General features: G+C 31.9%; 1 protein-coding gene across 1 annotated transcript; it reads left to right on the forward strand.

Moving 5' to 3' along the window:
• The first annotated feature begins 163 nt into the window (after positions 1 to 163).
• On the forward strand, positions 164 to 16,337 carry LOC111696311 (neuronal acetylcholine receptor subunit alpha-6). The gene is made up of 13 exons (XM_023465881.1): positions 164 to 270; positions 798 to 909; positions 1,270 to 1,344; positions 2,210 to 2,301; positions 2,536 to 2,629; positions 3,053 to 3,094; positions 3,165 to 3,186; positions 3,478 to 3,538; positions 5,696 to 5,746; positions 7,623 to 7,678; positions 8,140 to 8,203; positions 15,291 to 15,378; positions 16,075 to 16,337. Exons 1-13 carry the CDS (start codon positions 215 to 217, stop codon positions 16,285 to 16,287), a joined length of 1,026 nt encoding a protein of 341 aa, XP_023321649.1. The 5' UTR covers positions 164 to 214; the 3' UTR covers positions 16,288 to 16,337.
• Positions 16,338 to 17,310: the final 973 nt, after the last annotated feature.

The raw sequence follows: 17,310 nt of genomic DNA on the forward strand, positions 1-17,310 counted from the left end.
ATACCAGTTGCCCCCCATGTTTATTTTAATCCTACCAGTTCCCGCCCCCATGTATATTTTAACCATACCAGTCCCATCATGTATATTTTAACCCTACCAGTTCCCCCCCATTTTATATTTTAACCCTACCAGTTCCCCCCCATGTATATTTTAACCCTACCAGTTTCCCCCCCATGTATATTTTAACCCTACCAGTTCCCATGTTTGGTTTGTCATGAACTGGAAAGATACAAGGCTAAAATGGATTCCAGAAAACTACGAAAATGTTAGGTATGCTTTCATAAAATACTATTGTTGTACAGTAGATAATATTGTTTATGTACCTAGTGTACATAGTTGTACTTATATACTCAAAAAGATTTTATACTTTGCCTACCCTTTGCTGAATGTCTAGTTTAACGCCTGATTGTTTCTGTACCTAGTATTGTACAGTAGGTAATATTGTCTATTTACCTGTATTGTATAGTAGATTATATTGTCTATATACCTGTGTTGTAAAGTAGATTATACTGTCTATATACCTGTGTTGTAAAGTAAATAATATTGTTTATGTACCTAGTGTTCTACAGTAGATAATATTGTATATGTACCTGTATTGTACAGTAGGTAATATTGTCTATTTACCTGTATTGTATAGTAGATTATATTGTCTATATACCTGTGTTGTACAGTAGATAATATTGTCTATTTCTGTATTGTACAGTAGATTATACTGTCTATATACCTGTGTTGTACAGTAGATAATATTGTTTATGTACCTTGTGTTGTACAATAGATAATATTGTTTATGTTCTTAGTGTTGTACACCTGGGTCCGGATAAGGTTTGGAAGCCTGATATAATGGTGTACAACAGCCTTCAGCACTTCGACTATGAGATGACCGACGTGGGTCTGGTCAGCAGTGGTCTGGTAAGTATTCAGTAAATAATGAATCTAAAATAAATGCCGCAATGCTTTCCTGGGGTTGATAAAAAATCATGGCTATAAATTGTTCAACACGCTAAAAAGGAAAAGTTAAATGCTATTAGAAAATTCTGAAACTGTTAACATAATTTCCCTCTATTACATTACATGTCGATTAGACTAACAATGATAAGTCTGAGTGAAAAGATGTACAATTTTGATTTTGATTTTCTCCCATAGTGACCTGCAGATTTATCAGCTGAACTGAATTTAAATTCTTTATTTTAAAAGTTTACACCTTGGATATTGAGCTTAGTCGCTAAAGCTAAAGTTTACCCCTCAGAAGAGATAATTATTAATATTTAGATTTGGTGGGTCCCCCCGGTCAATCTTCATACTAGTTGTGAACTAGACTGGACTTACTGGCCCTGGGACTATCAGGTATAATTTTGGGACTATCAGGTATAATTTAGATACTATCAGGTATAATTTAGGGACTATCAGGTATAATTTAGGGACTATCAGGTATAATTTATGAACTATCAGGTATAGTTTAGGGACCTTTAGATATAAATTAGGGTTCTTTTGATATAATCAGATTGAAATAGAAAACTGTGGAATAAGAAGACGACATTTAAGCAATACTGAATTGCATTTGATGTTGTTACAAAGTAATTAGCTTTAATAGTAAGTTTATAGTTATTAACCACTAATTAAGTGAAATGGGTCTGTTTACACTGCACAGTTGATATGTTTCATGTTCATTGGACTATTAAAGTCATAACTTGAGCTTAAAATTTGACTTCCTATTCCAGAGTTTTCTTTTTATCACTGTAAGGGACTTTAAGGTGTTCTTTGAATCTTCAGGAATACTTAAATAAAGTTACTTTCTTCTGTACTTTCAGAAAAATTTAGGCAAATTTGTAATTTTTTTTTGGAAGGGATTTCTTTGGAATTTTAGCGAATTTCTTGTTCACTAAAACTTTCAAAAATGTACTTTTGGACTTCCCTGCTTAGGGATATAAGATATCCTAGGAGAACAACATGGACATGTGGAATAAGAAGACGACATTATAGCAATACTGAAGTGCAATGTTGTTTCAAAGAAAATAGATTTTTTAGTAAGATAATAAATCACTTATTAAGTAAAGTCACAATTTGAGTCTAAAAGTGGACTTCATATTTCAGAGTTTTCTGGTTCTCTCTGTATGATTCCCAAGGGAGTTGGATTCTGCGCCCCCCTCCCCCTGAAAAATTAATAGAATTTCTGTATACGCCCTTGTACAATACATTTGTTTATGTATAGAAGTGTAGACTGCTGGTTGGTAGCTGGACTAAAACAGGTTGGGAGCTAGATATTACAACCATATCTGGAGCTAATATTAGCAATGTTGATAGGTAATAATAGTAGTGATAACAATAGTAATAACAATATTGATAATAATAATAATAATAATAATAATAATAATAATGATAATGATAAAAATGATTAAAAGAATAATGATAGTAATGATATTAATAAATTAATAAAAATAACAATAATGATAAAATAATAATAATAATAATGATAATAATAATAGTAATAATAATAATAATGATAATAATAATAATAAAACTAATAATAATAATCAGGGATAATTTTGTGCCTGGTGCCTGGGATATTGTATCTGGAATACAGCAAAGAATAGAGATTACTGCATATAAAGATAACTTCGTAGAACTTCAGGTTCAGATAGTTTATAAAGGGAAGATGCGCGAATCCCTGAAACCTTTTTTTATAAAGGGACTGTGCATGTTTGTTGTTATGAATATAGTGAGTTTACTAAAGAAATGGGCACAGGGTTGATTTACAATTCACTGGGATAATTTACAATTTTGATCAGAAATTATAGTTTTATGTAAACAATCAACATATTGTGTATTTGTAAACAGTGTCTCTTATACGTCCCAATATAATGTAATTTGATAGCTTCTCATTATTTTTATTGACCCTTGAGCATTACGTCATGCCGGAGCTATAAACAAAATATTTTCGTTTTACAATCTGAAAATTGATAATATCTTTTCTAGGATTTTATAATTTAGGATAATAAAAGAAATTTGATGACATTTTCTTAAATGCATGTTAATAATATCATTTTGATTCTAGGTTGATTTCGTTCTACAGAGAAGATCGTTTCTTGATAAGAAGGTTGCACTTTTTTATGATTTTTTAAAACTGACAATTATTAAATTTTTGTAATTGTCTTAAACCTTTTCAGGTTGCTGTTCTCCCACTTTTAGGAAAATATTTAAAATCGATTTTTTAATTACAATGGTTTGAAGAATACAATAATTTTGTCGGAAATCCCAAAATGATCTCTAATCTTAAACTCTTGATCTCGATATCCAATGTGGGCACTTTTAAATTTGAGGATAAATTATTTATCTCTAAATTAAAGTTATCCCTGCAGGGTATGATCAAGACGATCGATATCGAAGAGGAAATAAATTAATCTGCATAAAATGGAGATCAATGCTGGATCTCCAGATTCACATTTTATAATGTTTCTCAATTTTAAATATTTCTGATAGTTTCATGTTGTTTGATCCTTTCAGCTTTTTGGATTCATCCCTCTTCAACTGCTAGACTTAGGTTAGTTTAGATTCATCCCTCTTCAACCCCTAGACTTAGGATAGTTTAGATTCATCTCTCTTCAACCCCTAGACTTAGGATAGTTTAGATTCATCTCTCTTCAACCCCTAGACTTAGGATAGTTTAAATTCATCTCTCTTCAATCCCTAGACTTAGGTTAGTTTAGATTCATCTCTCTTCAACCCCTAGACTTAGGTTAGTTTAGATTAATCTCTCTTCACCCCCTAGATTTAGGTTGGTTTAGATTCATCTCTCTTCAACCTCTAGACTTAGGTTAGTTTAGATTCATCTCTCTTCAACCTCTAGACTTAGGATAGTGCAGATTCATCTCTCTTCAACCACTAGACTTAGGTTAGTTTAGATTCATCTCTCTTCAACCCCTAGACTTAGGATAGTTTAGATTCATCCCTCTTCAACCCCTAGACTTAGGATAGTGTAGGTTCATCTCTCTTCAACCTCTAGACTTAGGATAGTTTAGTTTAGATTCATCTTTCTTCAACCTCTAGACTTAGGATAGTTTAGATTCATCTCTGTACAACCCCTAGACTTAGGATAGTTTAGAATCATCTCTTTACAACCCCTAGACTTAGGATAGTTTAGATTCATCTCTCTTCAACCTCTAGACTTAGGATAGTTTAGATTCATCTCTCTACAACCACTAGACTTAGGATAGTTTAGATTCATCTCTCTTCAACCTCTAGACTTAGGATAGTTTAGATTCATCTCTCTTCAACCCCTAGACTTAGGATAGTTTAGATTCATCTCTCTTCAACCTCTAGACTTAGGTTAGTTTAGATTCATCTCTCTTCAACCCCTAGACTTAGGATAGTTTAGATTCATCCCTCTTCAACCCCTAGACTTAGGATAGTTTAGATTCATCTCTCTTCAACCCCTAGTTTAGGTTAGTTTAGATTCATCTTTCTTCAACCTCTAGACTTAGGATAGTTTAGATTCATCTCTCTTCAACCCCTAGACTTAGAATAGTTTAGATTCATCCCTCTTCAACCCCTAGACTTAGGATAGTTTAGATTCATCCCTCTTCAACCAGGATAGTTTAGATTCATCTCTCTACAACCACTAGACTTAGGATAGTTTAGATTCATCTCTCTTCAACCTCTAGACTTAGGTTAGTTTAGATTCATCTCTCTTCAACCCCTAGACTTAGGTTAGTTTAGATTCATCTCTCTTCAACCTCTAGACTTAGTTTAAAACTCGCTTACAGATAAGAAAATTTTGTCAAACTCTGTTTTTCATAAGATTCCAAATATGCTAGTTTTAAGATTTAGATCCCAAATACGAATTTTCTTTTACGTCTTGCCAATTTTCTTTCGAACAGTTTTCATCTTCAATATTTTTACTTTATCTTGTCCATTGTTTCTTTTTGCTGCTCAATTTTATTTTTTGTATTTTTTTCTCAAAGTTTCATTAATTTCCTGTTCAGTATTAAAGATATTTTTAGAACCGTTAAAAAACTTTTTTTTTCATTTATATAATTGTTTTATATGGAATCATGAAAAATACGAAGTTCAAATTATTGTATTTTATTGCTGTCTATAGAAAGAAATAATGAGAACGAGAGAAATACACTAAATTACAGATTAAACGTCGATTTTTTTCATATGTGTTTAATTAGATGAAAAATCTAGAATATTAAAAAAAACACCCAAATTCTTACTTACTGTTTGACATTTGATAATTCTGTAAGCAACAATGGCTACATCCAGAAAAAAGGTCTCCCTTAAACAGTTCAAACAGTATAAAAAATACGTCCTTTTTCTCAATTTTTCTCCATTTTCTCCCAAAAATATTTTTTTCAAATTTTTTAAATTATGGTTTCTGACCATTTGTAATACCTTTAAAGGAACCTAGATATATAAGAAGATCTTGTAGAATACGATTCCAAATTTTATAATACTAAATTCGTCCTCCATGTGATGGAAAAAAATCAAATTGTTTAAATATTGTGTTCGAAATTTGGAAGCTTCAGTTTGAGAGCCTTCTTAAGAGAAAGATTAATAATTCTTTATCAAATGTCATGTAATTATGAGCTCATAAATATTAAATCATCTTTTTGTTGTACATAGTTTTGATTTGGTGAACAGTTGAAAAAATCGACTTTTAAAAATCACCCTGTAGATTGATTTCAAAATGTTTCAGATTGAACCTTGCTGCTGTTGGTGTACTGGTTATAACACTCTTAGCTCACAGGTATACCATATCAAGGACAGGGGGGCAAGACCCCCTTAGAAATAAATATTAAAACTTACTTTTCTAAATATTTATAAAATTAACCTTCCCCCCATATACAGGGTTATTCTCAAAGGATCAGACTTCAGAGACGACTGTACGGAATTTATTTTGTCCGTTTTATTATATTCATTCTTCTCTGCGACTAAAAACTTCTTTTCTTCTTTGCCTAATCATTAAATAAACAATTTAAAGACAACATTTAAGGCAGAAGACTCAATGATTCAATATAAACTTAGGATCGTCATATTCCAAGAGTTTTAAGTCGTCTTTACTGTCTCATCCTTTGTGGGTAACCCTATTTTAAATACTTAATACACCATTGTAAGTAAGGTTGGAAAAAACAGGGTTTAAAAAACCCAGCCCAGTTGGTTTTATTGTTTTTCTTTGGGCTTTTTTTTTTTTTTTAAATTTGAAAGTAGTTCAAACCTACTAAAGTTCATACTTATTCATAATAATATGACAATCTAAGCAATAGGTGAACTTTATAGTTATTAAAAATAATAATATTGTGATAATAAGCTGAAATAATATATGAATACTCTTCAAATACAATAATATCTAAAATTCGGTGATGGTGATGGACCAACCCTTTGTATAGAAAAATGTAGATGTTAGTTCCACATTTATTGAAAATATATTTCTGTCAAGGTTGACCCTCGTCAGTTCTAACGATATAATAACCATCAAAATCGATGTTAAAAACTACAAAAGAAAATAAACAAACAAAACTGATTTAAAAAAAAATCAAATGGGCTGTCAAATGGACAAAAGGGAAATGAACTCAGATCATGAGATGGAAAAAGATAATTTGCAAATATTCACTTTTTAAAGAATGTTTTAAGAAAATTATTATTCCTTGAGATTGTTTCTGTCATGAAGATTAAAAACAGACTGGTTAGTTTATAGTGTATAAAGTGGTGGTGGGGGTCGATCTAATTAACGAACTTTTACGTAAATCAGGGGGAGGCGGCTTGTCTAAGGAGGGGTATTTAAACCCTTTAAAGAATTGGAAATAAAAAGAATAATGAATTACAATTTACAGTTAAATGAAAACTATTTTTTTCTGTTCATTCCTGGGAGTTCAGTCATAAAATCTCTCGTACTTCAAGTAAACTTCTTCCGAGGTCCCAACCCTTCTCTGGTACGCTAAGTTTTAGATGGTAGAGTTCATGTCCAGGAAGGTTAAAATGTTCTCCTGTAGGCTGGTTTTTATGGAGATTTCTATTGTAACCAATATGTTCTCTCACTCTTTCATCTAAAGATCTTGTTGTCTGTCCTATATATTGTAGTTTACACTGCTCACATGAAATACAGTAAACTACATTTCTGGTCTTACAGTTGAAAGTTAATCTCAATCTTCTTACTGGTATTAGAGGATTGTATAACTTTTCCAGGCTCTATGTAGGGACAAGTTGGGCAATTTAAACCACACGGTTTCATACCAGGTATTAGCCTCTTTGGCCTCAATCTAGGAGTATCTAGGAATTCTGACTCGGATAAGTTTATCCCTGAGATTAGGAGGTCTCCTATAACCTTCCTTAATCATATGTGTCAGTTTTAGTGCTGTAAGTGTAAACTCCGTAAAAATCAATAAAGTTGATAGAAAACCTTGTTTTTTTATCATTAAAGAGTGAAGAAAAAGGCAATAATTAGAAAAATTCTAAAATAAACCAATAAAAAAAGCGCGCTAACAGGTGGTTTTTTTAGTGTTTTTTTTCGGTGTTTTTTTTGGGCCGGGTTTTTTTTCATGCCAACCCTGCACCATTGCATATTTAAACTATAGTTGGTCAGAAGATACTTTTTTGTCAAATATCACACATTTTTCGTCTTTCAGGAGTTTTCTGCCATCAGCAGGAGGTCAGATGCCCATGATAGTTGCCATGACGACAGGTAAATCAAGGGATTAACAACTAAAAAGTTTTGTTCTCCGCGCAAATTTCAGCTTGAAAAAATTAACCAATGTTGTTTAAAGATTAAGCGGGTTCATTTTTTGCCAATATTTTCTTTCAAGGTCAAAATCTCGCTTAGTGTAAATAAGCAATTGTTTTAACAATTGTTTATTCTAAACATTTGCTTTTCTAACACTATATAGGCTAAATTTTGAGAAAATCTTGGGAGTTCTATTTATAAATATAATGAAGACGACTTTTTAAAACAGTTTTAATGTTAACAAGCTTTTTTTTAACTTACAAGTTTACAAGTAATTAAAGAGAAGCTTTTTTCATTGACATCTTTTCTTTTTTCCATGTTTTTGTGTATTCATTCTTATTACAAGCTGGATATAAATTATAATTTAAATCGAAAGTCGTCTTCATTATGTTGATATAATCGCCTACCACCGTATATTCTAGGACTAGTGGTACTGGCTGTTGTACAGTTAGCAGTTATCCTATCCTTGGCTAATCTTGTATCCAGGTACTACTACATACAAATAAAAATTATGACAGGGTGCCAAAAAAAAACTTGGAAATTACAAAAATAAAAAAAGGTTATTCAACTTCAGATACTTAGACAATGTTGTTCTAATTTAAAAGCTGAAAGGAACCGAGTTTTTGCCACAAAATCAAATCAAACAAATCAAAAACATTTTTTATTTTAAAGTTATGTTATTTGACCTAACAGAGTTCATATAGTTGAAATATCAAAGGTATACACCATATTGTACCGTACAACGCACTACAGTCACCCAATTCAATAATATTGTACCGTACAACGCACTACAGTAACCCTATTCAATACTATTGTACCGTACAACGCAATATAGTCACTCTATTCAATAATATTGTACCGTACAACGCACTACAGTAACCCTATACAATAATATTGTACCGTACAACGCACTACAGTCACCCTATTCAATAATATTGTACTGTACAACGCACTACAATCACCCTATACAATAATATTGTACAGTACAACGCACTGAGATTAACAAATCTACCACAAAGATCTCATCTTAAAAACTATAGTATCCCTTATCCCTCATTTCGGTCTTACTATAAAGCATTTGTGTGTATTGTTTTTTAAAGGATAGAATATATTCCAAATACAAGTTTTACCTAAAGTCATAACAAGAAAACTCTGGAATAATTTTAAAAAGTTCAATAACCGTAAAACACAGCAATTTTACAGTGTAAACAGACCCATTTCACACAAAAAATAATTTGATAAGTGTCTGGTAAAACTATTTGCTTTGTAACACCATCAAATACACTTAAGTATTGCTATAATGTCGTCTTCCTATTTCATTGTTTTCCGGTTTTCACTGTAGAAAAAAATTCAAGTTCATGGAGCTAGAAATTTAACTTTGAACCTCTTTGATAACATATAACAGTTAAAATTACAATAAACAAATAAGTTTTTTGACACAAATTTTCGAAAACAATATTTATTCAGTATTCACAATTATTATACAGGGTTGCGACTTTAATTCCTGTAGATCTGACGATTTAAAGGTTAATTGGGTACTTTGATTTGAACATATTTTACTACAAATCTATTGAATATTTGGTGAAATAAGAAAGAATAATAATGAGGGTAACCTTGAATAAATAAATAAGTCTTCATAAATTAAATCTCTGAGGTCTCATCCTTTGTGGGTAACCCTGTATACTACGTCTATATTTTCTCTCAGTTTGATCTGGCTTAGATAGCAAAAATATTGAATAACATGACATTATGTATGTTTAAAAATGGTATAACATGTCTCAGAAAATGAGATGAATTGGCGAGGAAGTATTTTGAAGTTGAGTTGGGGAGGGTAGTTTGAGATGGTAGGATATATATAACCAGAAATATAAAAGACTTCTTAATCTTTAACCAGCAATATGATGTTCTCTCTCTCTAATGAATCGATGTGGTTGCAAATTAAAGAAGTATATTGATCAGATCTGGTCACATAAAGAATATAGGGTTCTTTGCACTCGTTTTGACCGCGAGGGTGGTACGCGGGTCGAACAGTTCTTTTCTTCTTTGTAGAGTTACATCTTGAATCCTTCCTCTTTACTGGTTCTATATCGACTGTGTCTAGCCTGCTTTTTGCAGATTGCCAAATGCAGGGCAAATTTAAAGATAGTAATATTTGACAATATAAACACTTTTAGGCTTAAAAAAAGATATAAAAGTGAAAACATGAAAACATATTAATAACTTTTGTTTCAAGGGATCTAAACACCCCTTTAGCTAGGCAGCATAATACTGCGCAAAATATTGACACAGGCTGGTTTTTTTTTGCACAGGCTTATTTCTTTCTAATACTTCTAAAATTCATATTTTCTTGTCCATTGTCATTTGTCATAAAGAAAGCATGATATAAAAAGTTTATAGTGTCGTAACTTTTACATAAAATCCAAACTATTGGGATCCCAAACGATTATCAACTAATGTTCAAGATATTGGGATTAGACTTGGTTTGGGAATAAGGTATATGAATAAGATAGAACCAATTGGAAGTAGGTAAAAAAGGTTGGGAATTGGAAAGGATATAAACTAAAGAGGAAGTTGGGATTGGGATGGAAATCAGCTGTAGAGAAATTTGGGATTAGGAATTAATGAGAGCTAGGATGAAAATAAGGGTTGTTATATTGGTAGTTAGAGTGATTGGAAAGATTGGGCAAAGGAGTAGATGTTTTTTTTAGAACCACTGTATTGAAAGAGAATAAGCAAAATATTGAAGTTTAGTATAAAGATACAGATAGGATAAAGTACTTGTATGTAAAACTATAAGAGAATAAGTGATTTAGTGGATAAAAATGTTAAATAGGAATGAAGACGACATTTTGGAAAGGATGAACGTATTATTGTCAAGTTAGAATAAGAGAGAGAAAAGGATAAAAAATCATCTTTAGAATCATTCAATAATCCGACTCAATCATGGACATTATATATGTTTAAAAATGGTATAACATGGACATTTATATATATCTAAAAATGGTATAACGGACATGATATATATTTTAAAATGGTATAACAAGGACATGATATATATCTAAAAATGGTATAACGGACATGATATATATTTTAAAATGGTATAATCATGGACATTTATATATTTAAAAAGCGCATAATTTACAAGAATACCATGTAACTGGACATGCTTCTATTGAATCAGCAGATTGACAACATTTCTCTGCATTCTCTCTTCCAAGAATACTGTAACAGCTAGATGTACAGTATACTGAACCAACTACTGATGGTAGAAGTGATAAAGCTGATCTACTGCAGGATTCTGTTGGAGATGCTCGATATTTAGTTTTTGTAGATTTACTATTCACGTAGACTGGATTAGTATATGAGGAACTGGATGTGGTATATTTAGTATTAGATGTAGATCCACTATTGGAGTAGGGTAGGGTGTATTGCTTATAGACTGAGTTAAAACTAGGACTAGCTAGGCCGTCTTCTATAACCAACACTAAGCCTTCTATAATTCTGGAGTTGGCGATACTGCTTCCTAGGTCTGAATTCTCTTAATCTTATTTTCTCTTTAGTTTTGTTTTCATCATTTATTTTCTTTTGAGTGTTTATGAAGTTATTTGTATTACCGCCAATATTGGGAATTGATGGAGAATATGTATCATCAACTGATAGAGACGCAGGACTTATAGACTCCGGACCTGTCCCTCTAAAACTATAATCATATTTATTACCTCCAATATCGGGACCTAATGAGAAAGGTGCTCCTCTTCGAATTCCAGAAACAAATATGTTTGAAATAAAGTTTGGAACAATACATAAAATCAGCAGAAGCTTTATCATGGTGATAGGTTAAATTAGAGGTTTCTTGATAAAACTGAGTCTTGTCTGCAGATGAAAGGCTTATATACCAGTAACTTTCTTTAAATCAAGAATATGTGATTTACAATTGTAAAACCTTGGGTCGGTAATCATTTTAATGGTGTAGGCAGCACACCAAGGATATTGGGCATAGTTTAAACACGCATTCAGCCAAAAAAAAGGAATTCCCCTTTTTCAATTCAAGCTCGGATCCAGGGCCGTAACTTGGGGGGAGAGAAAGAACAAATTAGAAAAGAGACTAGAAATGAAAAAAAATTACCTCCATAAAATGAAAGGTAATTTAATTCTTAAATTTTGCACTTTCTGAAATAAATCGTTTGGAACGGAAGAATTTTTGTTTGTATGTGAAACACGTTAAGCTAAAGTAAATTGAACATATAATTAAAATCTAATATGGTTTAATCAAAACTTCTTTTTTTAACACCTATTAAGAAGAACAAAGTTTTTGAATTTGCGCTCATCTTCTTTTTTCAACTTTTAATATTTGCTCAATCTTTCAGAATTTTCTCTGCTGACAAAACAAAAATAACATTTTTTGCGAATCAACAATTTTTTTCTTGTATTTTCAAAATATTACTTAAATAATTTTTTGTAATTCTTAGCATTAATAAATCCTCCCTGGCGTCATTTAGGCCCGATCAGTTCAGTCGTTTATTGGATACAAACAAACAAACAGAAACCGATACAAGCAACGTTAATACAAGAGCAGACTATGCTTTTAGGGCGCTCCGCACCAATAAATAAATATCTTTGTTCGCGACCATCTTCTAATTAAACTTTCTCTTTGTACAATAAAAGCAATACGAAAAATAATTCGCGGATTTAATCATATTTTTTTAATGGATTTTCAAAATTTTACAAAAATAAAAATTTTTTTGGGAAACATATTTGTAATTCTGAGCATCCAAATACCTTTCCTGGGGTTATGTGAGGCTCCACACAAAATTTGGTTCTGATCGGTTCAGCCGTTTTGACGTTTTATTGAATACAAACAAACAGACAAGCCAAATATATCGTCTATTTTAACTTTTAATTGTGGCTTTATCTGTGAGCATCTTCTCTTTGTACAATTTGAAATATCTGGGAGAAGCACCCATCTTCTTTTTCAATTTTGAACATTTCTCTTTCTATACATCGAAAAACAAAAACAAAATATGTTTGCGGATTTAAAAAAAATGTCGTGGATTTTTTTATTTTAATGAAAATTTGGGCCCGATCGGTTCAGTCGTTTTTACATTCATTGACACAAACAAACAAACATACAGACAGACAAGCAGTGTTATACATATTTAGATGACAAAACAAGTTCGCGGATTTAATAATATTTTTTAAGCATTTTCAAAATTCTAAAAAAAATAAAAAATGTGGGATAACGTAAGCTGCCTCAGTAATGTTGAGCTTGATCCGTTCACCTGTTTTTACGTTTATTGGAAACAAACAAACAATCAAAACCCAGACAAGCAAAGTTTATATATATGTGATCAGATAAACTTGCTTTTCACACTGCGTAGATGAGATACGAGGCCACAAAGTCGATCCTAGCTGTAATGTCGCATAAATTTTACTTTCTCATTCCATTAGGATTTTAAATAGTTTTAAGATCTAATTGTTCATTTGGTAAAATTATAACATTGGTTTCTAAATACGTTTATACTAAATATACATGTTTATAAAGGTATTTTACATTTTTATATTTTCACTGTCTATACAACAAAGATTGGTTCTCTAATGTGCATGTACCAAAACACATCATTTCGTGCTGGATCCGTTGAGGCAAAAAAAATCCCCCACTTTTGATCTTGTTCTTTTTGGATAAAGTTTACACTACAATATCCAAACATATCTGTAGGAACTGGAGGAGGGTGCTAGGTTAAATTCAGTAGTAGATTTGTTGGATCCACGAAAAATGGGTTTGGACGTTGGGAGATCTAATACACCCAACTGAGGGATTTTAGATTCCCTCTGGGAGCTCACATCACAGGATGGAAAAGTGTCTATGTGAGAAGCACCACATAGAACTCCTCGAATTGGAAAACCTTCACTAATAGTGGCTCCTACAACGGAGCAACCTTCACCAGGGACTCCTACTTTTAAGAAAGGTTCTCCAGGGGCTCCTACTGTAGAGAAACCATTCCCAGAAGCTCCTACTTTAGGTGAAGCATCACCAGGGGCTCCTACAACGGAGGAACCTTCACCAGGGGCACCTTCATTTTATAACTTAGTGCTGCACCCCTTGCAAAATTATAGTTACTGGTCTGTAAATCAAAATCTGTAAATTAGTTTTACTTTAATTTAACCTCGCTAAGTCAATAGTAACAAAAGCTCACATGAGTAAGCTTGGCTTTCATTAAAGACATGTATTTCATCCAAGAATCCTGAGAAATCAAAACCCGAAAAGAAAGAGTGTGGGGGTATATTACATTTTGCATTCATAAAATCTAAAAACAGTTTGTAAAAAAATTGGAATTTTAAAGAAGAAAATAATTTCGAAATATTTTAGCCTATTTACCCCTGGTTATAGTGGGTATCCATGGGTTTCCTTTAAAAATGTCAGCCAATTTGGTCCAGCCATTTTGCCAGCTGTAGCTAACATTATATTCATTATTCAGGGTGTCCCACTTCATATTAGATCGTCAATTGGTCTCAATTACGATTTTCGAGACTAATCAGAAAATTTAAGAAAAATGAGTCATTTTGAAAAATTTAATAAGGCTAATTTAAGAATTTTCTTGCGGAAAATGCTATGTTTTTGAGTATTATGGGTTTATTTTGGCGTTATAACTTGGAGATAATCTTATTTGATATATGACGCTCTGTTATATATACGTTTAAGCGAAGAGCTTTGTTATATTAATTTTTTTCTGTTATCAGTTCTTTTTCAATATGTCAGTTTATTGAATTTCTCAATGAGTTAGCTCTCCATCTGTTAGTCAGAAATGTAATCAACATGTGAATAAAATCATTCCTATCTAATAAAATGTCTCAGTAATTTATTTAATCTTGTGTTCTGTTTCACTCCCAGGACTGATTCTTCTTCAATGAGTCTGTTGGCTCCACTCCAGATGATTTCTCTCTTATATATTATTTATTTCTTTTAGGACGGATTCTTCTTCAATGTGTCTGTTGGCTCCACTCCAGATGATTTCTCTCTTATATATTATTTATTTTCCAGGTGTTATCAATCCTCTCTTGCCAGTTCCTGTTGATCTGCTCCACCAACATGAAGCTCCAACTGTTCCATTCCTTTCAACACTAATAATCAATGTTATTTCATTTTCAACCGTTTAGATAACCCCTTTTTTAAGGGTCACTATTTTAAAACAAATTTGATTTTATTATTCAATAAAGTTAAGGAATATCCCTTTTGTTCTTTTATTTGTGTCAACAATATTATGTATTTATTCCCAGGACTGATTCTCATTCAATACTCTTTTGGCTCCACTCTAGATGATTTCTTTCTTATATTATATATTTACTCCCAGGACTGATTCATCTTCAATGCTCTGTTGGCTCCACTCCAGATGATTTCTCTCTTATATTATATATTTACTCCCAGGACTGATTCGTATTCAATACTCTGTTGGCTCCACTCCAGATGATTTCTCTCTTATATCATATATTTACTCCAAGGACTGATTCTTCTTCAATGTGTTTGTTGGCTCCACTCCAGATGATTTCTCTCTTATATATTATTTATGTCTTCTAGAACGGATTCCCCCTCAATGCGTTTTTTGGCTCCGCTTCAGATGATTTCTCCGTTCCTTTGTCTGGGAAATCTTCCTCTTATAGGACAGGTCTATTCAGTTATTTTTAAATTTAATTTAGTTAATCCTCATTTTGTTCTGCATATTTGGGTAACCTTTAAAAAATATCTCATGGTTTAAATTGTGCCTAAAATAAAGTGCAAGTTGAAAGTCCATTTTACAGTTTTCAAGTGACCCTCCATTTATTCCTTTGGATAAATTATACATTCCAAAGAATGTATAGACACAGAATTTCTTCTGGATACATTTTATGGCTCCATCTTTCAGTCCAAGCGCGTCCATTTTAGAGTTTTCAAGTGACCCTCCATTTATTAAGTGGCAAGTTTAATTCACAAGGAATATACACTTTAAATCTTAGTCTACGCAAAAACGTTTTTTGTTTTATTTTTTTTTGTCCAAAAATTGATTATTTACAATGGAGGTATAAACATAACGTACAGATTTTTGCAACAAAAATCGTTCTTTACAGCTATTTCTTCAGATGTTTCCGCTAACAAATTCAAGCTCAAATTGACCATGAAATAAAATCGTCCTTTTTAATGTCAATAAAAAGAAAAATACAAACTTTTAAGTTTAAAAGAAATACTTATCAGCATTGAATCATTTAATTGACGTTGTTTCTTATTAAAACAAATCAAATTTACATAATCAATTATCAAGCTAAAGAATTCTGCAAAGTAATTAAACCAGACGTTTAACTTTTTTCTATAAAGATGTCTATGTTAGGTTCCCGCTAGTATAGTCCCCCCCTGGAGCCGGGGTGCTGATGATACAGAGAACCTTCAACCTGATCTACCCAAACTCCAGGGTTGGAACCTCATTGCACAAGCTGTAGATCGTCTGATGTTCATCGTGTACACAGTCATCGTATTCTTCTTTCTAGTTTCGTATATTGGCGCGGCATCCGCAAATTTCAACGCCAAGACAGGAAATAACTAAATCTACGATTTTTATTTACAAAAAAGTTCAATAAAAGATTTCTGATTTGATTCTAATTATTTATTGGGTGAAAACAACCAAAGGATTTGAGTCTTTGTCACAAACTCAAATTTTCAAATCCCTATATCTTAGCAACTTGATGGTGCATATCTTTGATATATTAATTTTAGATTATTTGATCTACCAGAATACATAATTTGAAATATCTAAGGTGTACGGAATTGGGTTGCAAAGATAAAGGGATTAGAACATTTTAGTTTAAGGCAAAGGCTCAAATCCTTTGAAGGCTTTTAATTCTCGGTGCAGATAGATTCTTTTTCATAATTTTTAGAGAATAACTAGTAATTGAAACCTATACAAAGGACAGGAGCGATTAGCACCATTTATCTTGTCGGCCTAACCACCAAATTATGATAGTTTTTTCCCCTTGGATTGGTATGAATATCTTATCTGGTCAGTTCTCCAAAACGGACGGAAATTTGCCTTATAATTGCAAAATTTAAATTAACTACTAGGCTTTTAGAGCGCTTTTCGCCCAATTTATATCTTAATTGTGAACATGTTCTATTTGTGTACATTGTAGAACAAAACAAAAAAAAATCATCAAAAAATCTCGTGGATTTTCAAAATTTTTAAAAATTTAACGAAAATGGAATTTTGATGGAGGCCAATTTTTGAAATTTTGATCATTCATAAACCTTCCCTGGGTCCGATCGCTTCAGTCGTTATGACGTTTATTTGATACAAAGAATTAGATAGACAAGTATATATATATATATACATAATAACCAATTTTCCGTTTTTATACCTGCTAATTCTGCACGTTTTTGTTTATTAAAAATACCAACTTTCTTAGGAATGCATAATGCATATACAATTTACATGATGGCTACCTGCTCGGTGTTCTCTTTAGATTTTAAATACTTATAAATAAAGAAACTGATCTAAAGAGATTAAGAGAACTTTTCCTTGCATTATTTTAGGGATCAAGCACTTTTCCTTAAATCTAGAAGTGCCCACATT

This window comes from Eurytemora carolleeae, unplaced genomic scaffold (genome assembly GCF_000591075.1).
Source record: "Eurytemora carolleeae unplaced genomic scaffold, Eaff_2.0 scaffold254, whole genome shotgun sequence".
Taxonomy (NCBI): domain Eukaryota; kingdom Metazoa; phylum Arthropoda; class Copepoda; order Calanoida; family Temoridae; genus Eurytemora; species Eurytemora carolleeae.

What these genes read in the sequence shown, in the direction of transcription:
- LOC111696311 (XM_023465881.1), top strand. Translation starts at nt 215, where the DNA reads ATGAACTGGAAAGATACAAGGCTAAAATGGATTCCAGAAAACTACGAA. An exon ending in ACTGGCCCTGGGACTATCAG is followed by an intron (nt 1,345 to 2,209) that starts GTATAATTTTGG and finishes GTTTATGTATAG; the next exon opens with AAGTGTAGACTGCTGGTTGG. An exon ending in ATCTTCCTCTTATAGGACAG is followed by an intron (nt 15,379 to 16,074) that starts GTCTATTCAGTT and finishes TGTCTATGTTAG; the next exon opens with GTTCCCGCTAGTATAGTCCC.